This window comes from Calonectris borealis, chromosome 8 (genome assembly GCF_964195595.1).
Source record: "Calonectris borealis chromosome 8, bCalBor7.hap1.2, whole genome shotgun sequence".
Taxonomy (NCBI): Eukaryota; Metazoa; Chordata; class Aves; order Procellariiformes; family Procellariidae; genus Calonectris; species Calonectris borealis.
In genome coordinates, this window is record NC_134319.1 from 19,246,296 (window position 1) to 19,272,849 (window position 26,554).

Sequence of the window (26,554 nt, forward strand, 5' to 3'; positions counted from 1 at the left end):
AGATTGGAAAGCCTCTTGCCTCAGAAGGGTGTTGTAAAGCCACTTTTATCATCTACACAGCAGTTTAATTTCTTGGCAAGAAAGCCAGCGCTGGGGAGTAGGTTTTTCCTGAGGAGCACCCGCTCGTCGGGACCTGCTTCCCACCAGCCCAGCCGCAGAGAGCTGCCCACCGCAGCTCCTGCTTGCGGGCTGGTGGCCCTGTTCTCTGCGCAGCAGGTGGACATGTAACGGCAATAATCAAAAGCCAGACTCTGCTTGTAAAACAGCCGCGCTGCTGTCCCGGTCGGGGCAGCACCGGTTACGTACGATCTCGTTGCTCTTTTCGGAACAGCGCGGCAGGGAAAGACGGGCCTTTCCGAGGGCCGGGCGGGCGCACCGAGGCTTGCGCGGCGCGGGGCGGCGGCCGGCAGAGGGCTCCCTCCCTGCGGCACCCGGGGCGCGGGGGGGCCGGGCCGAAAGGCCCCGCCTGCAGGCCCCACCCCCCGCGGGAGGTACCGCCCCGGCTGCAGGGGCGGTAGGCGGGGAGGGCCGGGCCCTCGCACCCCCCGCCAGGGGGCCCGCGGGGAAGGGCGGGGCCAGGCGGAGAGCCGCTGGCTCTCATTGGCGGAGGCCACTGCTGGCCACGCCCCCGAGAGGGTGCAGAGAAAGCGCCGCAGGCAGCACCGCGGGACTTTCGCGCCGTGTTGTGAGGCGGTCTCTCGGCTTTTGCGCGGCTGGCGTTGGCGGGAAGGAAGGCGCCGCCGGCGACGACGAGCGCTGTCCCGGTTGTTTTCGTGAATACGGCGGGCCGCCCCTTCGGCGGCGTCGCTAAGGGGGCGTCTGTCAATCCCCGCCCCGCGTCCCTGACGCCGCGCCGGGCGCGGAGCGGAGCGGCTGGCAGCACATGGCGCGCTGCGGTGGCGGCACTGCCCCGAAGGGCCCTGGCCCGGCGGTGGTGGAGCGGCAGCAGCTGAAGGAGGCGCTGGCCGAGCAGCTCCGGCAGGACCTCGGCAGGTAGGCGCGGGGCGGCCGCCGGGCCCGCGGGCGGCTGCAGGCGGGGCGGAGGGCCGGGCCAGGCGGGGAGACGGCGGTAACGGTGCGCTCCCGCAGGCTGCTGGCGGAGGGGACGCGCTCCGACGTGACCATCCGTGTGGGCGACGCGGCGCTGCGGGCGCACCGGGCGGTGCTGCTGGCGCGGGCGCCGCGGCTCTTCGCCATGCTGGGCGGGGGGCGGCCGCCCCGCGAGGTGCTGCGGATGGACGGCGTGGGGCTCGCGGAGTTCCAGCGCTTCCTGCGGTGAGTGCGCGGCCGCGGCGGGCGGGGGCGCCGGAGCAGCGGGTACCAGCCGCGCCCCTCGGGCCGGTGGGCTGGCGGCAGCACTAGCTCTCCGGTGTCCCTCCTCTTCTTTTTCCGCAGTATTGACACCTGTTTTAAAGCTTTCCCATTCAAAGCAGTATCGTCACAGCCTTCCTCAGCGTTTGCAGAGGACTTTCCTGTAGCTTACTTACCTTCTCCTGCCTTCGTCCCTCTGCTGACAGCACATGGATATACTCTCCATTGTAGCATGTTTTTGTATGGTATGTAAAGGCTTTGTAACAGAACAAGAGAAAAAGCAGCAAAAATCCTGAATGTATCCTTTAAAATTGTCTGTGCCTACTAAGACCCTTGTTAGCAAAATTACCTAATGAAAAAACAACAAAGAAAAACCACTCTAGTGTCATGTTAAAAAAAAAAAGTTATGGATTTGGAAACCTAGGAGGACTTCATCAGGTTAGATGAAGATGCATCAAGAGGATGCATCAAGTTAGAAACTGTGTGGTCATCACTGAAGTCCTAATGACCCGTGGCCTGGGCCAAACAAAGCACAGCTTTCCCACCGAACTGGGATCCCAGAGCGAGGCATGCCGCACCACCGGTGCCATGTGTGGGCTGGCTGCTCCCCAGGGACTGCTGCAAAGGCCAGCATGTTTTCCTATTGCCGGCTATTAGCATGTATCTGACATCTCGCTCTTCTTGCTCCAAACCTTCAGTGGGTACATCAGGGGTGCTGGCTGGTGCTGGCACCAAACCTTGCAATCCTCCTTGCCTCTAAGTGCCTCTAATCCTTCTTTCAAAGAACTGGGCAGCACCTGCTTTTCGCTAGGAAAGCTGTGGTGGTGCCACCTACCTGCTGTAAAACAGGTTTGATGTTAGAGCTGGTGGGGCGTGCACCAGAGCAGAGTGGTATGCACTCTGGGATTTCAGATGAATTCAGGATGTGCCTAGAAAATGTATGCACTTGCAGGGTCTTGGGACTGTTGGCAAGAAGAAGGGGAAGGCGTTGCAGTTTTAAAGTTTAGTGTCTAAAAAATATAATCTAGGCTGACCTCTCCCTATTGGTTTCACTCATTCTCTCCTTAAATTTGTAAATAAGGCAGCAGATGGCTAAAAATATATATTCAGGGTACTAAAGTTATTAAGTATGAAAGAAACCTTTTTGAACTGAGAGTAATATCTAAAACACAGAATCATTGTAGTGGAACAGGCGGATAAACTGGCATTTGTTACGTTACTGTCAAAGTCTGGCAGAAGCATTGGCAAAACAAGTGGTAAGAAACAAAACAGCATGGTTTTTGTCTTGTATTTTTCTTAACTCCATTATTACTTCGATTTCATTAATTTGCTTCACATTCACCTAAGTGGTGGTACAGAAGACTTTCATGCAGAAGCATGATAATGCAAATTTTTAAAATTCCAAATTATTTTCATTTGAAAATTGGGAAATAATTATTGGGAATAATTATTTTAATTACTTGTATACTGTTATATCATTCCTTTGTTTTTCTAATGTAAGCACTTAATATGCTTACAGTTCATTGATACTTGCTTTCAATTTTGTCTGTATTTGCTGGAAGGCAAGTAATGATCCCTAGAGTCCTGCATGTTCTCCAAAAAGCATGGTATTGAAAAACACCTTTAAACTCAAAACAGCTCATGTAATTATAAACCTTTTATCTATTCAATGTGAGTTTAGATTCTTCAAATGAACCTCCCCATATATTCTAAGCTATGTATGAAGTGCATTTTGCAAGATGGTTGTTTTTTCTTAAGTCTTCAGTGCTGTTTGATACTTCAGCTTTTGAATCCTCTAAGCTAGCACGTTCTGTGAAAATGCGTGTCACAGAATACACTGGAGTTTGACCACAGTGAACTGCTTTGGACCCAGGAAAGGAAGCAGCTTTGGTTGAAAAGAGCCCAATTTCGTTGTTGGACTGATGACTTCTGCTAATACTTGTGACTGTTGAATCTAAGTGGTTTCTTACTGTTAAGATGCAAATGAATTAGATCTTCACAAATCCAAAACAGTCCCTTAAAATTACAGCTTGAGGTTGACTGAAAGCTAGCCTAGTTCTTGAATCGCTATGCTGAGTTGTAACAAAGACCTGTAGCTGCAGCTGAGCTTCCGAGAGAAAGTTGTAGTCCTCTACAAAAGTTCTAGGTTTTCTGGTTATAAATACTGTTTCCCTGTAGAATACTAGTATAGTATTGAAGAGTTTAGCAAAGCTATAAGAAAACCTCATTCCTTTTCCTGTTTATATTCAGCTTTTCTTTTAGCTTCCCAAGTAAAAATCATCTTTCCTTGGGGATTTGAGGATTTTTTTTCTCACAAGCTATATCTGGCATGCATCTCCGTGAGACATACTTCCTTTGGGCCTCATTCTCTCTTAATCAGGAGAGATGTAGGCTACATGTCACTTGTGTGCTGAAGGCTGTGCAGCTCCTTTTGCCAAACTTCTGAGCATTTTTGAGCAGGATGGAGGACATGGTGAACTTCATGCTGATCCTTCTGCATAGCCTTAGCATGAAATAGATGAGTAGCTGAGCACTACTTTGTTTCCCTCCCTATACTTGCACTGTCTGAGGACACCAGCAAGAAACTCCTGGTCACCAGGAAGTGCAGCATCCATATCGTAGACACTATTCACCCTGCGCTTTTGCCCAATGAAGCTAACGTAATAGTGACTCTGGCCTCCAATAGCCTTCTGTCACTCTTCATAACACAACTTGAAAAGGGTCAACAATTGCAGGAGATGACTGCTCAAGTAGGGTTCTGCAGTCTGCCTTGAGAAGTGAGCAACTTAGCATCCCTGAAGAACAATAGTCTGTCACAGATCATTAGATCATTAATATCTTGCCTTTTGAGAGGCAAACTGCTTTTACCCTTTCAGTTGGAAAAATACAGCTTTACAAATAAAAATCTAGTTATTATTCTCATTGTCTCCTGATACTTGTATTAAAGGGATCTGATTTAAGGAAGGACAGATAAGGACCTAATGACAGTCAGATCCCGTTAAAAAGCAATAAATAAGGATCAAATACAAAGGAATACAATTGTCATTGTGATGTTTACTGCCACGGGGGTTAATTTGCAGCACCAGCAGTTGATTCGAAGTAGACCAGCCAAGGCTTCGACCGTGTTATGTTTGTGTAGTTCTGTATGAGGCAGTAGAAGGATGCTACATCTAGTGTAAGTGCAGACAAAAACATTCTTGAAGGTAAACTCCTAGACAGCATGATGACAGTAACTTCTTTCTGTAGACTCTATGCACACCTTTCCTTTGTGGAATAAATTTTAGGCTGTAGCAACTGCTATTAATACAACAGATTCCCTATAGCATTGTTCCAGTTTCATCTGTCACTTATTCACACCTCTTGCAATCTCATTGTTGCTCATGTCTGTCAGAATCTTTCCTGTGTGCAGGGGAAAAAAACCAAGCCAGAAGGTGGGGAACCTGTTAAAATTACGTGACATCAGACTGACACTACAGCAGATGATGGCTTAGCTCTATTTTCAGCTTGACCTTCTCTTGCATGTGAGGTTTTCATAAAGCAGTTGCACCAAATACAATACAACTTGCTTGTCAATATTTGTTCTTCAAATACAATTTCCAGTTACAGTTCCATAACATTGGATCACAAAGTAATAAAAAGGGAAACAAATAAAGAAAAAACAAAAAAGGAAAAAAAAAGTAATAAAAAGGGAAACCTTTCTTTAAACAACTTGTGCATGAGATTATTCTTACTGATTGCTAGACTGTCATAGTCCCCATTGGATACTGGCTATTTTGGAGGAAACAAACATGACTTCTGCTCACGTACGCTAAATTCCTTTATGCTTGTGCCTCAACAATCTTACCCTTAATATCTAGGCTTCTGCATTCCCCTCTAGTGGGTTATGATTGCAGACCACTCTATTTCAGAAGAAATAGCATTCTCCCATGTTCTTGAAATTTTGTGGGTTATACAGTTTACTTCCCTTTTATCCTCTTATGACTCATGCCTGTTGATGTGGTGTACCCTACCATGCAAGGAGTACCTTCTCTGAGTGACTGATTCACATAACTTGAAAACAAGCTAACTGCAAAAAGGGCTTTCTCTGGCACTTGCGGGTGCATTTTATGGCTCAACAACTTCTTTCCCTTGCATTAAGACATAAGGGAATCAGCAATACATCTGAAAAAAACCATCCCTCCCAAAACAAGTGGAATTAACAAACCCTGCCCTATAAATATGGGCAACATGGGAAATTTGATGCGACTGTCTTAAACTTTGTGAAATGATAAATCCTGAATTGTGGAATTTAAAATGCTCTGTCAAGGCTTATCTCCAGTGAACAGTGAAAACTGAGAAAGTTGAGGACAAATTATTGTGAACCAAAGTGGTTTTTTCCCAAGTTAAGGGATTAAGGAATTTGCTCCTCTGAATAGCTAAGCTGTTCTAACTTAATGGCTTTCGTTCATACAACCTATTCTCTGGTCTGAGTTTGTTAACTACAGCACCAAATTAGTTTGTTGTGGTTATAAATATGAGCTAAGCTAGTCATTGAGAATAATTAGACTTTGTTAAGCAAGGAAGGTGGGAGGGAGGGAAATAAGTAAGATACTGCAGCTTGTAGTTTAGATTTTATGCTTTATCTTGTTGGGGGAAGAAAGCCTTCACCATGATGACTTGTTTCTTGTGATGAAAACAGGCTTTAAACACATGCCAAACAATGGCGACCTTATCTCCTTTCCACGTACATAGAAACAATGAGTTTGTCTTTTTTCTTACTGGATTTTTTTTTTGATCCATGTTTATATCTAATCTTGATTTCTCAGAGGAAGTTATGAAGCTAAACTGTCAAGTCGCAGTATATTTGCTATGTGTGTGATATTAACATCTTGCTTTGGAAAACATAGTATCTTAATGCCATGGATTTATGCCTCAAGAAAAAAAAAATCAATTTATGCGAGAAATGGTTAGAAACCTTTCACTGGGACTATGATTCCTTAAGGGCCAGATTCTTCTTCTGCTGAAATGCTTAACTTTCACAAGAAATCAGAAAATTTAATTGGCATCTGTGTGAGACAGCGAAGCAGTTGATGTTGCATCTCATAAGAAGAAATTTACTGAAATCCTTGTCTCAAGAAATCAATTAAGTTAAAATAACCATCTTAGCTGCAAAAATCAAGCAGACGGTTCTTTTAGCAAATCTAAAGGGAAATGGAAGAATCTTAAGTGATTCAGGTAGGTTGAAGTTGTGCCTATGACATGCCTAATTTGCACTAACGAAGATTCACTGCAATAGGTGTATTGCTGAAATATTTTTGCAAGTCCACCAAGATTAAATGCAGTGCATAAGAGTATTTGCTGCAGTTGGGTTTGCTAAAGACATCAATGCATTAAAACCGTGGGCAGGGAGTGGTTCAGAGACTTCCTACATTCTCAGTGTTATTTTTATTAACAAAAGTTAATAGATCTGGTTTTTATTTTGGCATTTAATTGTGATAACTCATAGCTGTGTTTAAGTAAAACTGTATAATATGGTATTTTACACATCTACAGAAGATACTTCAGTGCTAATCTAGTTACTGTGTGAAGTTCTGGTATGTGCTATTCGAAGTTCTTATTGAAAACAACACACAGCATCTTGTATTTACAACTTGTAAATAAAAGGAAAACATAGTTTGTTTTGTCTGTTTTCATTAATTGTATTATCCCCTATGCTGCTAAGTAAGTATCCTGTTTCGGGCGCCTTGTCCCTTTATTCTAAAGTTACCATAGTATCTTTTTTTCAGGGCAATTAAACTGATGCACTGTCAAACAGCAGAATTTCCCCTTTTCATATGTGTTGGATTTCTGTGCCGACAGCTTCATGCTATCCATAGTATTTATGATGGAGAAGTTTCTGATTTTCTGATAGACTTTAGCATTAACAATCAGTCTGTGTTGCCAGCTGATAGAAAAAGACATCAAGATAGAAAAAAAAATCCTCTCCCCTGGCATTAATGGCTTTTGTTCAGGCCTGCTTTGTAATCTCTTTACTACTCTCTGCAAATCTGGGCATATACACAACATATCCATAACAACATGTACAAGATCCTATCTGTTTAAACAGCAAGTGTCTTAAGAACTCAAAAGCACTTCTGTAGTGACACCGACGACGCGTGTGTATGCGTATCTATAACTTTAAGGAGACCATGGGTAAGGAGAATATGGCAGGTAACTGTCTTCTCCACATGGGCTCTCAGTGAAGAATTCTCACTCTGAGCAATTGGAAACGGCTGTAGGAGCGTTTGAAAGATGGCTGCCTAATTCATTAAGAATTTTTTTTTTATTTATTTGGTTAACTACTTAGGGACAATAGGAGAGGCTGTCCTAACGGCTTTCACTAAGGTTTGGTGATGATGGTGTTAATTCCAGTGACTTTCGGTGTTCTCACAGAGAAGAAAAAACAGTGGGTTCCTCATGCTTTTAAATATGGTATTTCATTAAAGTAAAACCTGCCCTTTCTCACTTCCCTTCTTATTTGTGTTGTCTCCATGGTCATTAGTGGCATACAACATTCCTGTTTGGGATTTTGTCAGTCTTGCAGACAGTGGTTGTGGCCCACAGTAAGGAATTGTACCTCTTTAAGGAACAAAAAGTGGATCATAACTCAAAATTCTTTTTCAACCAAAATATTATCTTAGGTTTTTTTGTGATCATGTTTTTTATATTTTTAGCGAGCATAAAAATGTCTGCAGTAAGGGTCCTGGTTTCTTACAGCAACTGTGTTTTTAAAGAGATGGTTTTACATTATTACTGAAACATCTGAGCTCCAAGGTCTGAGCTATGCATTTTGCTGTGGATGAAAGATTTCCCTAGCTTTTATTTATGCAGGAAGGCACCATTTGGTACTCTGTAGAAGACAGTCTAGAAAACTTCACTCTGCCTTTAGAAATCAGCCTATAAAATAAAGGGTGTCGCCAAGCAAAGTTTTCTATAACAGGTTTTAGAAAACTGCGGAATCTTCCATTCTGGAAGGAACATCTAATGGGATTTAACTGAGATAAAAGAAAATTTCTAAAAGATGTGCTAAAAACATTGTTGCTGTCTGTGAAGCAGAATAACGGATGCCTCCATGAGTTTTTTGAAGTAGTAAATTTATAGTCTGTATTAAGCAGGACTCTAATAAACAGATATTCTGCTGAGTTTCTGGAAGTAATAAATCCAGGACTGTGGCTGGATTTTAAATGTTAACTGAAATAAACAAGGTTCCTTGACTTTTTACAGGAAAAAACTTATTCCAAATAGAATAACTTTTTCGGATCTAGAAACCAGTTACTTAGTTCTGGTTGAACAACATGCCACTTTACTTATTTTATTTACAGAGTTCCTAGTTGTGGTAAGGGTGCCATTTTTATTGACTTAAGCCCTACTGATAATAGAATTGCATTCCTGAGGCTTCTTATGTAGATTATCTGAAAATACCCTTGAGGATTCCCAGGAGATTGTTGCCTCATTGCCTAGCTTATCAGATTCCCTATGGATATGTTTTTCAGTTACTGGCAGAAAGTAAGCAAGAATATTAAAATAATGAATTTATGGCAAAGTAGTGTATCCGTTGCTGCTAATTTTCTTTCTCCCTCAAAGTCAATTTGTACTGTCTTTACATGTTGAATATGCAATAGCTCTGCAGCAACAGAAAGGTGAATAAGTAAAGTTCCAATGCAAATTTAAAGTAACATGTTATGAATGGCAATTTTCTTTCAACAAACCCTTACTAGGGATCTTCCTGCAGTTTTTCACATGCAGTATGTGTTACCAGTTTACTTCTGTAATTGTGGTATTTGCTTACATCTGCTGAAGATGCAGGGATAAAGTGGGAATGATCGGATTTTGTCTAGTAGTGGCATTGTCTATGTGACTTTAAGTGACATTTCTTGGAAGATCTAATGTGGAGAAACAACTTGAAGACAAAACTTCAGAATACTTCTGTGGAATTTTGAAATCTCTAGGTTAATTTGGTTTCTACTGTGAATTTCTGTTCTTGAGTCCTACTGCCATAGAGCTGTAAAACACAGATGTTAAGTACTGAGAAGCATAGTGAACAGGGAAAATATGTGGAAGTCATGGTCTTGAATTTTCTAAAGAATTGCAAAGTCTCCCTGCTCCAGCAAGCAACCTGTGGTCCTGTTCTTGGTAATATGGCATGTCATTACTTGTCTTTCCCTCATGCCTCATGCTATTTTTATGCTGGGTTGGAAAGCACTGTAAATACGAAAAGCAATAGTCAGTCAGGTTTGGAGGTTAGGAGTTCTGAAAGCACATACAGGTACAACAACCTTAAAAACCCATGTAAAGAGGGTTCACCAATCTTACTCTTTCAGTGTGAAATTTTACTACTCCTGTCACACGTTTTCCTGGCCCTTGCTTTCAAAATCTAATCAAATATTAAAATTCCCATTCCCTACATTCTCGTTTCTTGTCATTCTCTCTTGGTGAGAACCTGTATCACCGACAAAAAAATTTCACCTAACTCAATCCTTTAAATACAGGACTTAACAAGGAAGATGATTTCTTCGTATGTTTTCTCTGCCCCTTTAGAGGACAGTGTTCAAATAGCATACTCATATTACTATGTTCCTAGTATTAACAATAAAGCCTCTTTGCCATGGAATGAGTGACTAAATGCAGATCTGCAAGTACATGTCTGCTAAGTCCAAAGTAACTGTAGCTTTTCTGTTTAACTTCATTTATATGGTATGAAACCACTGATAAAGCATGTTATCTGTTCACATCAACTTTTTAAGGCTCCATTAAGTTGCTGGAGTGCAGTATCTTTCTATAGAAATACGAGATCTTTGCAGTCACAGACTGTGGGCTTTGTTAGCCTTTCCAGATCTTGAGCCAAAAATAAGCTGGTGAAACAGATGGGAAAGTGGGAAGCTGGAACTACTATATGGGCAAAGTGAAAGCTCTTGGGTAATCTTAACTGCAAATTTTCATGCTTTCAAGCACTTCCTTTGAAATTAAAATTTATATCTCTAATACCATTCATTTTATATCTCTATACCACTCATGGTTTTATACTTGTAACCTTGATGTTAGAAGGTTTTTATATTTTTGGGTTTGTAAATTTGATGATATTAAAGGATAATCAAATGCCTTTTCTTGGTCATACTAGGATTTATAAATCAGTCATCTGTCATTACTGATATAGCTTGCTTCTGCTTTTGCCAGATGATTATAGTAGATGCAACAAAAGTTTCTTTAATTAAAAAAGCAAAGTGAGGGAGAGGAACCTTTGTTCCTTTTAACCTGATATTACATTTTACTTGTAACGCTTGTTTATGCTTTTTCAAGCATTGCAGAAATAAGTTTTTCAGAGATAGAGTTTTAAAAATGTTTTTTTTATTATTAAGCACTGTAGAGTCCAGCTTTTGTTTACTGGTCATGGAACTTTGTTAGACAAAAAAAATGTCATTTTTTATTTGTTTGTTTTGATCAATTAAAAAATGACAGGAGTAAACTTAATGTCATCTTCTAGGCTTGTATATTCATCTGATAAAAATCTTAAAGAAGCTGAGGAGCTGGCTATGATGAAAAAAGTATTGGAACCCAAATTAATACAAGAAAACAACATTGCTGCTCTTCAGAACACTCAAACAAATGTAAATTGTCTTGGAGATGGCAAAAGAACACCTGTCGAACAGAATACTCCAAGTGGAGCTGTGCAGAAAGAAGTTGCTTGCTCATCTTGCATTGAAGAGGAAATTCCAGAAGTAGTCGTTGATGCAGAAAGCAACAAAGCCACTGCAGGTATGTTTGGAATTATACTTTTGTTTGTTTATTTTGGTTTTGGGTTTTTTTTTCTTTTAAATAATTATCCAAAGACTTATACAGATGTAAAAATGCAGGCAAAGATTAAAGCTATTGTTATAACACAGCTTACATGGATATTCTTTGCTATGGTCTACCTTATTCTCTCACACTTTAAAAAAAATGAATTGCTGCAGAAGTTTGGCAGGAGCAGTTACCAGCCAAGGTGTAGCATAATAAATCTGACAGGACTTGCCAGGCATCGGGCATGTTCATCAGCATTGTGTCCCGTCTGTTCTCTGTAATGCAGCAAACTTGAGTCCTCACCACATGGGACTTCGACAGAGCAGAATCCGTTCCTTTCCTTTTTTAAAGGCAATTACACTAGTTCCACTGTTTTATGAGGATTTTGGAATCTTTCAGAATCTTCCCTACTAAAACTGTGAATGAAATAAGTAACTCAAGGAAATGTGTAACTGCATCTACACCAGAGGTGTTGGCTGCTACAGCTGTGTCAGTAAGATAGGATCAAGCAACAAATCTGTTCGGGCAGAAACTTGGAGCACTACATGACCCTGAACTTCTTCAGAGTCTACTTTTCTTTAATGCAGAGGTACCAGATCTCTTAGAAAAAATGAACTGGCTCCACAATCTTATGAAAGAGTAATTGTAGCATTCCTACAGATATCAAATATGAAGCACTGGTCAAATTTCCAATATCTCAAGTCAAAACAAGAAATAAAATGCAAGGTCTGGAAAACCTTTCAAGGAAAATTCTAGCTTGAATATGCAGTATTAAAAATTTTCATTATGTCAGATTCTTCTTTTCAGATATTTTAAGTTGTCTGTGTACTGTCAGTAGTCTAGTCTACACCGGACAAAGTGAAAATAGCTATTTTCCCCATCTGCAGGTAATTCCAAACTAGAAACTGCATCTGTGTTAGGAGAAGACTTAATGATGCTCTACAAGAAGTGCTATTGTCCAGATATTAATATTTGCATAGAAGGCAAAGATTTTCAAGCTCACAGGTAAATACATAAGTATTTACTGTAAAGTTTTTCAGCCAAAATCCTTCTAGTATAAAACGCTGCTGGTACTGTATATCCATAGTAAGTTATTGCTGGTGCTGTTACCTAGCTGTGAACAGTTATAGTTTTTAGGTGTTATGTGCGAAGTGGCCATACTTTGATACTAATGAAAATTATTTATCTCATTAATGGCAACTATTGTGAAAACAATTGTTTTTAGCACTTCTAAGATTGCCATTGTAAACTCATATAATGACTATATACTTATATATAAATACTGTGTAGGTTTTCTTTGCTAACCTTTTTTTAAATAATCTGCGCTCTCTGAAGAAAATGAAAAATCTATTCATGAACTATTCAGCTGTTAACGCTGCATAAAATTACCATCCAGGTAAAATATTTCTGGAGTAATTTTTTTTTTTCCTGCTCTTCAGAATCTGTGCATACAGAATCTGATTTTACTTTCATTACTTCAGTCACGTAGATGTAAAGGTTGTCAGCAGCCTTTATGAGATCTAAAGTCCAAGACCATTTAAGAATTTTGGCTTATTGGACTTCTGTAGCTTGGGAAAGCAAATTAAAGCATCAGTACCATTCCTTGTACCGTTGATATGAAACTGTTTGCACTTGAGATAGCAAACTAGGCAGCCTGTATTTTGTTCCCTTCGAGTATATAACTAACTGAGAGAGATTATAAAAAGCCTCCACTATTTTTAGTATTTTCTCAACAAAAAAACAGTGGGGGGGCTTATATTACTGACGTTACAAACATCTTTACAGAAGATATGTCATAATTGGGGGGGATATTTTATTTTTTTAAATAAGATAATTGGGATATATACTAAATTTCCAGAATGTAGTGTAGTTAGGCATGTTTTTTTCTTCTGGTCTACACTATAAGAAGACATGTTATCAGGTCCATAACTTTGAGAAACAAATACTTTAATGCAAAAAGAAGGTCAACAAAAAGATTCTATCAGCAGAGCTTCTTTAATTTAGGCCACTTACTGCCTGGAGCAATGTATCTAGTCTGACTAGCATCAAAAAATATGGCAGTAAATCATAGAAAAAACAAGGATGTTCTGAAACAGGCACAAGACTTGCTTGTTCTAGTACTGCATCATGTGAAGAGTAGGAGTGAATAAGGGAGATCTAACTTTGGGTGTAATTGTGGTAAAAGCACTGGTATGATTTATTTATTTTAAGGTGTTTTTTTAAGTTCTCAAACAGGAGACAGTTTAAGCTCCCACCCTCTCCCACGTACTTATCTCAGTATTCCTTACTTTCTCATGAAGTCCTAAGAACTTCCAATAGACTTCACAGTTTGACCAGCAGTGCTCTGAGAGAGTTGCCAAGTTATTCCTAGTGCTGTGTTGTATTCTTACAGAGCTCTGAGCAGAGCAAGTCAATTTGTTCAGTAATAAACTTGTGGCACAGACTATGACAGTAGGAAAGCACAGATAAATTTACTTCAAATTCATTTGGTATCTCCATGTATTTTGTAAGTTAAAAATCAATGTATATTTAGGTAATACATACTTCTCTATATTCTACTGAGTAGCCATCTTATTTAAAATGAGTATTTGAAATACCCACTTCAGCTATGTCCTTGATCTAGCCCTGTTTATTACTAAAATTTATTTGGAAGAGGATGACAGAATTGGAGATAGTGTATTTCATATCTCCATCATATTGTGTTATTGTGTCTTATAAAAACAAGATCATGTGTGTATTCAGAACTTCACATATTCAAAGTTGTGATATCATACCCATTTAAGTGTGGACATATTTCACTGAGATACGAAACATTCTGTAAAAGCTTCATTATTATTATTGCTGGATGAATCACAGGAGGAATGTGCGAGAAGTTCCTAATTTAAAGTATTGAGACTTCTGAAGGAGGAGGAGGGAAGAGAGATGAGAGATTCCAGAATATATAATGAATAGAAAAGAGACCATAAATAGCATTTTTCTTACTTCTTCCTACGCAAAATGAGAGTGCTCTGAAACATTTTAAGAGCCAACAAGAGAAGAAAGGATTCTCATGCCTAATATAACACTTCGCTTTTTCTGCCACAGGAAATACATGACATAAAGTAATTCTATAAATAATAGGAAGCTTAGTAAGTGTCAGGAAAAAATTGTATGTGTGAGAATATTATCTACGGCTGCTGTAGCCCAGCTAAGGTATACAAAGGCTAACACTATAACTGGTGTAAATCTGGAAGGCTGAAATCATAAAGCAGTTTTCATCCATTGTCTTCTCTTCCTTTTTGCCCTTCCTCTTCCACCTTAAGAAGCTCCTGTTGCAAAGGTCTTCTCATCTGGTTTTTTGAAGACTGTGATACTGGTGGAGATACTGAGCTACACAGACTATTGGTCTGGGGTTTCTTCATTGTCTTTGATGGAAGTAGTAGTAAATCGAATTAGCTCCTTTAAAAGCCAGTTATGCCTTTTAAATATACAAGGGTAGTAAGTCTAAACAGAAGTAATTGATAGCTTTTCTCAAATAGTGCTGGAAACACACATCATGTTAGTATCAAGTTTGTTTGACTTTTAGGATGTGCTGGTAGGTGGCCAGCCAATTTCAAGTAAGAGAAGTTTTATACTTCTCTTTTCATTTTAATAATTACACATTTTGCAGTATAAAAAGAATTTAAGAGATTCAGGATGTAATTATTTGGCTAAAGTGGGGCTGGATGAACAAGGTTATTTACTGTTATTTGGTAAATAAAACAGAAGAAATACATTTGCAATTTTATATTATATAAAAGGAAAATGTGATAATAATTTCCTCTGTGTGAGTGTCAAAGTCATACTAGAAACAAGCTTTAACTGAGAAATTTAGAATACTGTGTGTTTTTTTCTTTAGCATATTTTGAAATTCCAAACATACTGGAAGAAAAGGCATGCAGTATACAGATGACACCTTAATGCATAAAGGGCAAAGATTTAAGTCAATGTAATCAAAGAGTCTCATAATAAATATTTGTATCTAGTGGAATAATGTTTACTTTTTCTCTCTCAGGGCCATTTTATGTGCCAGATCTAGTTACTTTGCTGCTATGCTGAGTGGAAGTTGGGCTGAAAGCTCCCAAGAGCACATCACTCTTCAAGGGTAAGTGTTGTCTTTGCACGTCATGTGGCAGCAAAGGTAGGCAATTTAAAATCACTGCAAATATGTAACAACTGTGCTGTGTATAGAGCACAGAAGATTAATCTGCCTTGACACTTTTCTTCAACCTGATACATTTCCTGAGTACTGTTTTGACTTCAGAAACAGAATGTGTAGTGTATTTGTTAATATTGTCAGATGGTTCAGGGAAGAAGTCAGGGAAGAGTACTAATCCTTTTCTGTAGAGTATGTTTTAGTATTCACACTCTATTTTACAATTCTCTCACTTCATGTTGTACATGTCATGAAAAGTATTATGAATGTCTGAACAGTGTAATTTATCTTCATACCTATTTGTACAGTAAGAGTATATTTACAATGTAAAGACAAATAAACAATTACATTTCTCAAATAGTGTTTAATAATGATATTTCAGCATCATACACTAAAACAATTTTGACTAGTGTGCTTGTTCGCAATGGCTTTCTGTGTGAGAGCTGAAAATAATGGAGCTGTCAGTGTAGGATGAATACTTAAGACTGTAGATAAGCTAGTTTTTTCAGTATCAGAAAAATCAATTGAAATATATTAAATTTTCTTTAAAAACAAACTAATACTGATACTTGTACATGTTAGCTTTTTTAGTTCAGGCATGATGTTGGCTGACTCAGCTTTCTTCAGAAAGAACTGTACCTTACAGTGTTGCAAAATATAATTGCTCTGTGTTAATATAAAATTGCTTGGCCAAGTGATAATTTCTCATATTTTCATAATTTTAGTTTTCTGTCAGTGTAATAATATTGCTGCAAAATCAGGAAGGTTATCAGTTGATTTGGTTATAACTTCCTGAACCTTGTAAAACAATACACTTTTAATTTAATTGATTCCTTGGCTTTTACACTATACATGGTACGTTTTAGAGGCTCATAGTCAACAATTACTCTGGTATTTACACTTCTCTCCCTGTAATTGATTTCTATATGGCTAGGAAATTTTCATCCCTATTTTCAGTAGAGGCTTTCTCCTGAGAGGTACTTAATTTTTATATGAGTATATTCTCATGCCAATGTCTCATAATTTCTGTTATTAAGAATCATACCCATTTATTTTACCTTTTCCAGTTCAGTTTTCTGCTTGGTGCAGATTTCCACGCTGTCTTTTTAAACACTTATTAATAAAGTACATATGGCTTATTCTGAAATAATGAAAATTCTGCCTAAGATAACAGTTGTCAAGACTGTGGGGAAACTCCTTGCTGATTTTATGTGTACTAATACACAGAGAGACAACTGTGGCAATTTTGCTTCTTAGCGTGTTGCAATCTTTTTTTTCCCTTTTGTTTTTAGTCATCAATGTCTGTTGCTTAAGCATGTCCAATGTTTTAAAGGATCTTAGCTCAATCTGCATGACTGTATTCCATTTATACTAATGTACACAGAACTTGTGAGTTCTGAAGATCGCACACCGAGATGTACGTACATAAGTACAATAATGTATTGTTCAGGAGATCATGTCCACCATTTAAAATAGACATTCTGTGCCTTTCCCTGTCATGGTGCTGGGATGATGCAAGGATGCAAACACAACTCTGTGTAGAAATTCCTAATTTCTTAATCTGAATCTAGGCATAAAAAGTTTTTCTAAATATTTTGAGATGCAACATTCCTCCTTAGCATTGTAGTAAAACTATTAAATGTATTTTTATTGTGGGAAAAGCTTAAATATATTCCTAAAATCAAGAATTAAAAATAATCATTATAAAACAATTTTTAAATATATAGTTGCTTAATAATTGACTTATTACTAGTAAAGAGCTTGGAAATGATGAAAAAAAATCCTTTCTGCATATTATCAGTGTAAATAATCTAGATACTAGTATTAGTCTGCTTATGACTTAATTTCAAAGATTTAAAGTATTACAAAGTTTCAGCAAGACTACTGAGTAGCAAAGTTCACCCAAAATATAGTCCATTTAGATATTTTTACATTGCAGTAACCTTGAAAATAGCTTTAATTTTATCAGACCATTTACTTCCCATTCACAGAACAGCTGGATGATATATCAGCCTTTGGCTAAGAAATGTGGTGGGATTTATTGTGGACATGTCTTTATTTGTATTTTTTTTTATTTGTATTTTTTTCTTTCTTTTTTGCAGCATAAGCCATGTAGAAATGAGTGTCATCTTGCATTTTATATATGGAGGTATTCTGGACTTTCCAGCCAAAGTTGATGTTGGGTATATGTCAACTTTTATTATTTTTAATTGTAGTTTGTGCTTGTTCTGTATTTTCTCAGCTAAAAGTCAAAAGGAAAATTCTTCATGTAATATAAATAAGACAAAGATGTCAAATACAATAATCATTTCACCTAAACATACTTGAGGAAATTCCAAAAATAAAGCTGTTGAAGAAATCTTGTTTATTTGGCAGCTACTGGAAAAGATGGGCCAGACATTTTTGGAATATTATATAAGGAGAGTGAAAAACAGGAGGGTGTTTTATACCAAAATAGTTCCCAATTTGCCTGTACCTTCCTTTTAGTTTTCAGACTAATATGTACGATGTGTGATAATATATAATAGTTAATATTTGGAATTTATTTTTAAATAATCAGTTGAGTTGATGCAAAGGCTAATTAGTTAGTCTTAGATCCATAAAAGATGATATATAGCAACCAATGTAAAGGTTGGCATTTTCTTCTGGGATAGTTTTTAATCACAGTTTTATACATAATCCTGAATCAGTGAAGTAAGTTCTGAAATGTGTGAATTATTGCCTGAAACCATTTATATATTAGCTGTTGAACTCTTGCCACTAAATATTAAAACACTACAATTTCTTAATGTTAGAAATTGTTGTTCAAAGCTTATCTATCTAAAATAAAAATATGGAATTGTTTATACTATGCTCCCATGGCAATGTTTAGGTAATGAATTGATATAGAAAATAAAACTATGGTATTGATTATTATGTAAAATAATTAATAGTTTGCTCACTGTGCTTTTTAGTATTTGGAAGGGACGTAATTCTCAGATACGATATCATCAATAACATTTTATGTAATCCTTGGGAAAAAACTACAAAATGCCAAAACTCTGCTGGCACAAATATCTTTTTCACTTGCCACCCTTAAAATAGAGAAACGGAGAGTCTTCTAAACAGTTTCCCAGCCCGTGGCTGAAGGTCACTTTTATATAGACTGGACCCCGTGGTTGGGAGATTATTATTAGGTCAATACATGTTCCTGTTTGAAGAGTATTCTTTGGCAAGTTTTGTACTTGGTTATCAATCTATTTCTGCAGTAAAGTCTGACCGAACAAAGAGGTGAAATTAGCATGTAAATTGTCTTGTAAGCAAAATGCATATATGAAAATGATTTTTGATTCCTCTTGCTACTGCTTTCTCTTTAGTCGCATGTTGGGCATTGCAGATATGTATGGGCTAGATGGGCTGAAAGAAGTAGCTATCTACATTTTGAAAAGAGATTACTGCAATTTTTTCCAAAAGGTATGTCAGTTCTCATGCTACTTTGTGAACCGTAAAGCCTAAGAAGAATTTTTGTTCTATTACTTACACATCATATTGATGACATGCTTAACAACTGTGTGGTCAAGGTGTTAGCTTAATTCAACAGACCCTATTCTTATGTGTAAATCTGCTAAATTCACTGGGATTGATGATGGGAGTAAGGCCTCTGGTATCATCCACCTATTTATAGAAGCTTGTAAACCACCACTGATGAAAAGCAGTATTCCACATGATCATTCCACATGATCAATTCAACATATACATGGAGTATAATTTAATACTTTCCATTGTATATGTAATTGTTCTTAATAGGAATATGAAAATACAATATATTTGTATGTTGGATTTCATGGGCATGTATTTAGAAAATATTTCTGTTCAATTAAAATTAGTTTAAAAACAAACAACTGCTTAGAGTCAAGCATTTTCATGCATTAGGCTCACTAGACTGAATACTACTTTATTGACATGTGTGGAAGCAGATGACTTCCCTGTTCTACATAAAGGCAAACAAACTTAAATACCATGGTAGCTAACAGTACTTCTGTTTGAACTGAAGATTTGTACTTCTGTACAGTTTCTGTAAGTCAGAATGTAAAATAATTGTGATAATTTGCTAACAACTCCAGCCTGTTCCTGGAAAACAGCAACCTGTACTAGAATGCATGGCTATTGCTCATTCATTGGGAGCGGAAAACCTATATACTGCTTGCATGAAGTAAGTAAAATAAAATAAATCATGGTTTATGTTTTTCATTTCTCCGCTTTCTGTTGAAATTATTTTACTTTGTGAGATTGGGTTTATTTTGGCGTATAAAATGTTCACATTTTAAACATTTTTTTCTTCACAATATTTTAGAAGTACCACTGATGCTAACAAGTGAAGATAGAACATTTTTCATCTTCCTTACCTAAGAAAGGCTCTTTTTTCAACAGATGGGTAGGAAAACATTTTGCAAAATGTTTGTCAGAGAGAAGCTTTGCCAGTTTACCTACTGAACTTCAGAACAACTGTCTTGTTATGTTGATTAACTCTTTGGTAAGTAGTATATAGTGTGCTTTATATAAAAACAGAGCAATGTAAATTTTTTCCTTATTTAGCTGTGCAATGTAATTTAAGAAATAATAAATATAGTATTTTAAACTGTAGTCCACTTACACTATGTAAAAGTTCCCATTAAAATAACAATTTAAAAACAGATTTTGATATGCAGATGTCATTGTTATGCTTCATGGCACACAGTCTAGTGATAATCACATCCAAGTCTAGCATAATAATACAAAATAAGTTTATGAAACACATATGTGACATCATAGCGCAGCATTATGTATTCAGATAGTGAGGAACAGCAAATTTCTATATCAATTTCTGTGTTACGTGGCGGCATACATCGTTTGTGATGGCCTTTTCCTCTTTGCCTATATTCTAATTTGGAAAAAATGTACTACTTTTTAAGACTTCAGGTGATCACTGGCTATCAGTGATCACAGGCCATTTGTTTACAGGCAAGCTGACTTTTCAAAAATAAAGTAACAGTATAATATACATGTCTTCTACTTCTCCGATAACAGTATTGAATTGGTCCCCTCAAAGCTCAGCATTCATTTTTTGTGGCACACATTTACACTGTTCCAGTTTAGATCTGCCTAAACTTAAATATTTTCTAATTGTGTTTCTGTATAACCCTCAGAGCTGACTTAAAAGTAACTGATTTGAACTAGACCTGTTAACAGGAATTTGGTCCAGTAATTAGCCTGTAAACACACGGAATTGTAACAGATATGAAGAGTGGTAGAGGAGCTAAGGGTAAACCTGTATAGCTGCTGCCAAGCATGACTGTATATGTATATGACTGTAATGTGGATTACCATACACAAAGTTTAATCTAGCTAGCTCAGGTAACATTCACAGGATGATTTTTTGGTTCTAGCACACACCAGACAGCTAAGTATGTGAGGTCTCATATATCTCATGCTGAAGTCCTTGTCCCCGTGTCTCTGTTGCTGTTGTTATCCAATCTAAATAGCTCAGGTATGGCTACCCACACTGCCAAACATTCAAGAGATGTACTCTTAAATGGTTCTGGCCAAGAACTGCCCCTTGCTGAAAGGGCTGTGAAGGTTTCTTGGGACTGTTTTTTCTCAGGACTCCTTTTATGGAGTACTTACCCCATCAAGTGCTGAGGCCAGCAGGTCAGCTGTGAGTGGCGGCTGCCACTGCATATTCCGATAAGAGCCTGAAAAACAAGGTATTTCAGAGATATGTGGCTGTATCAAGAGAAGCTTGAGAGTATCCACAGTTATAAAAACTGAACAGTCCTTCTACCAGAATGCATGATTTCTAACAGAATAAAGATAGTAGCTATAGCTCTTAAGATACTAGGTGTTCTGCCATTATATCAGATCAGTATGCTCTGTTGTTCCTAGAATATATACATAGCTTTGTATGTCATATATTGTATAAATATTTGAGAAGTTTTCAGTATGGTTTTCAGGATTATAGATCAGTTAATTCTGATCTACAGGTGTTCATAGTTACACCACCACCCATCTCCAAACTACCTCAGGTGTGTAGTATAGACAAGAGTGTATGTTATACACTGTTCTAGGCTCCCCTCCATGCACCCTTCTGCAACATTATCAGGACAGCTTAAAGGTAACCCTAAGCCACTTCAGGCCTTCCTTCCCCTCTGTGCCTATTATAATATATCAAGATGCTGTGGTGTTGAAATACATGAGCTATCTTTAAGCTACCAGTGTTTGCAGAACAGACATGGCACCATGGTACTTGGTATTGCTCCAGCTGTGTACCCAGCTTCTCTGGAAGATTTTTGCAGTCTGGACTGAAGTGTGGTTTGGTTCTAATTTTACTGATTTAAAATTTGTGTTGGTGGGTCTTTGCAAGATTCACTGGTATTTTATGGACTGAAAGCTTTTAGAATTGCAAAATTAAAAAATAAAGCATAAGCCTCTTCTGCCCAAAGAACAGTTCTCGTGAGTGATCATTTAACTCTGAGCTCTTAAGACACCTGGTCCAAAAACTTGTGGAAATCCCAGTGGAGTTTTTCACAATCTGCAAAAATGCTTAAGGTTGCTTGAGAGAGAAAGAAGAAAACGTCTCTCATTAATTTTGCAGGTGCTACTGTATGTTTTACAATCCTCTTTTCTCTACTGTGGTAGTTCTCTGCTGTAAAACAGTTACACCCAGTTAAACAGTGTGACTCTACTGATCCTTTCGTTTACCAATCTTGGAAGTGTAAAAGCTAGTTAATGTGGGGCAGCCTTCAGAGGAAGAAAAGGTGCAAAGAAAAGGAGATTGCTGATTGGAAAATCTCTGGGAAGCCACAATGATGAATGCAGAAACATTAAAATGGGAGTTCAGTTTAAAACACCATTCAGGTACTTATCCCTGGTGTCTCAACTACATGCAAGAAAATTACCATTTTTTTAGATAAGTAAAGTGGACTCCACTTTAGAATGGTTAGGAAAAAAATATAACAAGAGAAGTAAAATTCAGTTAGAGCCACTCCTACAAACTGCTGATATAATGAGAAGTCAATGAAGGCATTTTATATTTCACTGGAAGTGTCTAATGGGAGTAAATGCTTATTGCCTTGTGAGCAGGAGCTGAATTCTGGACAATTCAAAAAGCTTGTAATTGAGTCCAGTGGGAGCAAGATCAAACCATAAGTATATACTTAATCCTTAATTTACCTTATATGCATAGAAGCAAACTGGTTTTGCCCACAGATGAGTAAAATAATTAAAAAAAAAATAGTTGAACAACAGCTGGCCAGATTGTATGTTTTAACGATAATATGCATGAAGAAAATCCTCCCTGCTTTCTACTTTGCACGGGACAAACATGATTATAATCTGAATTTACAGTAGGGTTTTTTTTGTGTCAAATATTTATGTGAATTGTTGCTTTCTCCAGTGTTACTGATCTTACAGCATAATTTATCAGTGACCTGCTAGGTCATGTTGAGTAGAGCTCTCAATCCATTCTGATGTGAATAACAATAAATGGCAAGTTCTTTTTAAGTGATGTGCTAGCCAGTAGAAGTTGCCCTCGGGTACCGTGCTGATGACACAATGCAAATACTTAGACAAGTAGAAAGAACCAAAGGCACAGACCAAGGGAATAAATATTAGGAAATCTATTTGCTTGCTTTTTTAAATGTAACTATAAACATAACAGTTGTGTTTCTTAGAGAAATGTTAAGACAACAAAGGGGGTAAGTTCAGTTAAAACTCCATCTGGGAAGACAAATGTCTGATGTCTGACTCCTTTAAATAAAGCAAAAGGATTCATAACTATGAAAATGCTTGGGTATTTATGTATCCCAGGTGCTAGGCCATCCACACTCATCTAAAACTTTCACTTACCCATTTTATTCAAGAATTTATTACATCTTTCAGTGACCTAAAAGGTTTTTCTCTACTCAGTTTCTCCAGTTAGCATTTCCCTTGTTTTGTTCCGGACTGCAGTATGTAATGACACACAGTTGAAAAAATACAATAAAAGCTACCGAAAATTTTACTGCCTAACTTCAGCAGGCAAAACAGAAGCAGTAGATTTTTCTTTTTCTGCTTTAGTTTTGAAGGTAGGTATAATGCTTAGAATTATCAAAATCCAAATTTATTTAAAGAAGGGAAATTAATACATGACTGGATCCTTGTGTAAGTGCTCAGTAACTGAACAGAAGCTATTTTATGAGCAGTAATTGTTTAGGTGATTACTTGGCAAAGGGCTAATTTCTATTTTTATTTTAAGAACCACAAGAATGCTGCTTTCCTTTTGATGGAGAGTGACCGACTGATCAATAGTCTTCCCCAAGTGAAATGGACGGAGACAGCTTTGGCCGTGGCATCTAGGCTACAAGAAGAATGCGTAACGTTTATTGTGGCAAACTTCCTACACGTAGTACAAAGTGAAGGCTTCTCTATTTTGTTGCAGGTAGAAGTGCCCTCAAGTTATTGTATGCTTCCAAATAAATTGAATTATATCACACTTCGGATAGTTCAGGCTGCTAAATAATCAAAATAGTTTCAACTTTTGCTTTAAAGTACAATTCTATGGCAAATTAAAAAAATGAGTGCTAAGTTTTTTTGGGGGGTGGGGTTTTTTTTCCAGTGTTGTTTTAAAGCATATTAATACTTTGATACACGGGATTGATACTGTGTTCAGGTTACGTACCTCAGTTGAGCAAAAATTCCAAGGAATTTAGTGGGACAGTTTCTGTGTTGCAAAGAGGTAAGTATATACATAAGCTTCAAAAAAGCTTTCGGACCCCTGGAACAACAGCATGTACTTACAAGAATGAGTATACTGCTAATACTCATAATCAAACTGCTACTGATTTTTGTTGCGAGTTGCAGGAATGTGGCAATGCTGCAGCTCCTGGTGAGAACATATCTAGTCATCTAGCTGGTTCATTTCTCCCATGAAAGATTTTTTTAATATGTGTAGAGGATTGAAAAAATAAATAGATGTTAGAAAATTTTGTCTTTAAATCTAGAGTTGCATGTGGCTGTAAATTCATCACAGTGTGCTTGTTCCTAAAATTTGGCTTAGCGAGAGGCCTCGGGATGAGTTGCTAGAGGCCTGGGGAAGGGTGGGGTTATGGAATGGATACAAAGGAAGATGCTCAGCTTTGGAATACCTCCTGCACAGCGTGATAGCAGATCCTCTCTGCTCAGTCATGCTTTTGCATATGAAGTACACTCTTTTGTTTTAAATGGCTGCCTTTTGTTGTTTCCTCAGGCACAGGCAATGAGCAGCAAACCTGACCTTCTAGAACTAATTTTTAATGCAATTGAAAAAAGTATTAATAATGAAAATAGCTGCTTTCTTCTTGTAGCTGTGGATACATTGTTGGACTCCACAAATGTGAAGGAGATGGTAGGTTTTTCCATGTGCAGTGTTTGTAGCAAAACTGGTATTGTTTCATGTAATGGTTCAAATCAGATGATGTGGTTTGAGCTAAGGTGGCTCAGTCCTGCAATTGGGGTCACACAGAAAAGCATCTGCATAAATCCAAGGTCCTGTTGGAAGTGCAGAAAATGTTGGCATTTATTTACGGATATTAACACTTTTTTTCTTTTAAAGAGAAACCCTATCTATGGCAATAAAAAAAATTATTGTGTATTACTGAGAACGTAAGTCTCATGGGCACTAATGCTCTTTTGATCTTTACTATCACTTTAAAGTGGTGATGAGAAAAATCTTACCAAAATGTTGCATTACCTTAAACTTACAGGGGAAGAGAGCTTATTCTCTTTCTCTCTATGCATCTTTCCCCCCCTTTTTGTAAAAGTCATAGCCACATTTGCTTTTGTTTAAGACTGTCCTCTGAAGCAAGGATTGCCTCTTAATCTAGGGTGTGTTTTTTGGATTGGGGGGAGGTATCAGTCTCCACATGTGTAACATACTGTGTATATCCACACAATCTAAATAATGATATTTAAGTTGTGGTTGACTGTAATGCTGGGGATAATTCATGAATAGTATGACATACTGATTAAAATCCAGAATGATGCTACAAGCAAAGAATGAAAAATAAATGCAAAATGAATTACTGCAATCTGGTGCTATTGTAGATCTTCTTGGTAAAAGCATTGAAAATTTAATCAGATGCATTATTTTTCCCTAGAGTGTTTGACCTTGTTGTGACACAGCTGACAGTAAAGAGCTATTATGGGTTTGTTTTTTTTTTTTTAAAAAAAAAAAAAAAGGAAGGAAAAAAGAGCAATGTGGTCTTTTCTAGTGCTGTAGTATGCCTTGGAGTGACTTGGTTTTAAAGTATTGTAAAAATCACTGTGGTGGGCAATAATCCTTCAAAAACAGCATCTCCATCTACCAGGCCATTATAAAATATAAGTGATGACATCATTGATCTAGCTTAGGGAGTAAGTAGATTCTGAAAGGAATAATGACTGGTTGCTATGACAATATGCCCCTCGCCAGCTGCTGATTTGTTACTTGAACACAGGGTTTTACGTGCAAGATCCAGGCTCTGCGTGATAAGCTCTGGGTCTTCCTGGTTCAGTCTTTTTATGCTGTTCGTCACACAGAAAGCTGGAAGCTGATGAGGCCAGACCATCAACAGAAAATACAAGCAGGTATGTCTGGCATCAAATGGCATTAGAATTTCTTAGCAATCTGTTTAGTAGATAAAATGTAGGTCATGTTGTGGAGCCAAATACAAATTAAAGCAAAATCTGTGATGCCTTAGGTTTTTGAAGCTTTATTTAGAATAGAAGCATGATAGCATGCTTAGCTAGTTTCAAACATGGAATTCAGTAAGTCATTTTCTGTGAAAAGTCTCCCCTGCTTTTCTTTTTAGGAATGTATATAATAGGAACCAAAACCATGTAAATTGATTCTATTCTTATTTACAGCTACTCTAAACTATTGAAAATACTGCAGTAGGATTAAAAACCTTATCTGTCCCTTTTTTAAGGAGATAAGCACTGTGAATGAATTAAATTTGCACAAAGCAGATGATCCGTTCCATGAATTCACTTTCTATCCTTTATCGTTTTCTACATAATGTATAAATATTGCTTGTCTCTTGCATAATGTGTATCTCGTGCACTGTGAGTAAATGCAGATAGCTTGACTTCACAGTTGATTGGTATTGTGATACTGTGTATGCTACTGCAGAGAGCCCCTAAGGGGCTGCATAGTGTTCTCTCAAAATTTTAACAGGCAGCACTTCCAACAAAAAGGAGTTTTTGTTCTGAACGTTTCTTTGTTTTGAAGTACACAAGTGTTCTGAGGGTGCGGAACTGATG

At 37.8% G+C, this 26,554-nt stretch overlaps 1 protein-coding gene across 1 annotated transcript in view; it reads left to right on the plus strand.

Annotated features, from left to right (window-relative positions):
• Positions 1–630: 630 nt before the first annotated feature.
• BTBD8 (BTB domain containing 8) overlaps positions 631–26,554 on the plus strand; it is a 36,615-nt gene continuing 10,691 nt past the window's right edge. The window contains exons 1-12 of the mRNA XM_075156269.1: positions 631–993; positions 1,090–1,275; positions 10,811–11,082; positions 11,994–12,111; positions 15,140–15,229; positions 17,383–17,463; positions 18,637–18,733; positions 19,384–19,472; positions 19,691–19,793; positions 23,532–23,714; positions 24,522–24,659; positions 25,750–25,879. Coding sequence (XP_075012370.1) covers positions 884–993; positions 1,090–1,275; positions 10,811–11,082; positions 11,994–12,111; positions 15,140–15,229; positions 17,383–17,463; positions 18,637–18,733; positions 19,384–19,472; positions 19,691–19,793; positions 23,532–23,714; positions 24,522–24,659; positions 25,750–25,879 — 1,597 coding nt within the window. The 5' untranslated portion in view covers positions 631–883. The remainder of the gene's footprint in view (positions 994–1,089; positions 1,276–10,810; positions 11,083–11,993; positions 12,112–15,139; positions 15,230–17,382; positions 17,464–18,636; positions 18,734–19,383; positions 19,473–19,690; positions 19,794–23,531; positions 23,715–24,521; positions 24,660–25,749; positions 25,880–26,554) is intronic.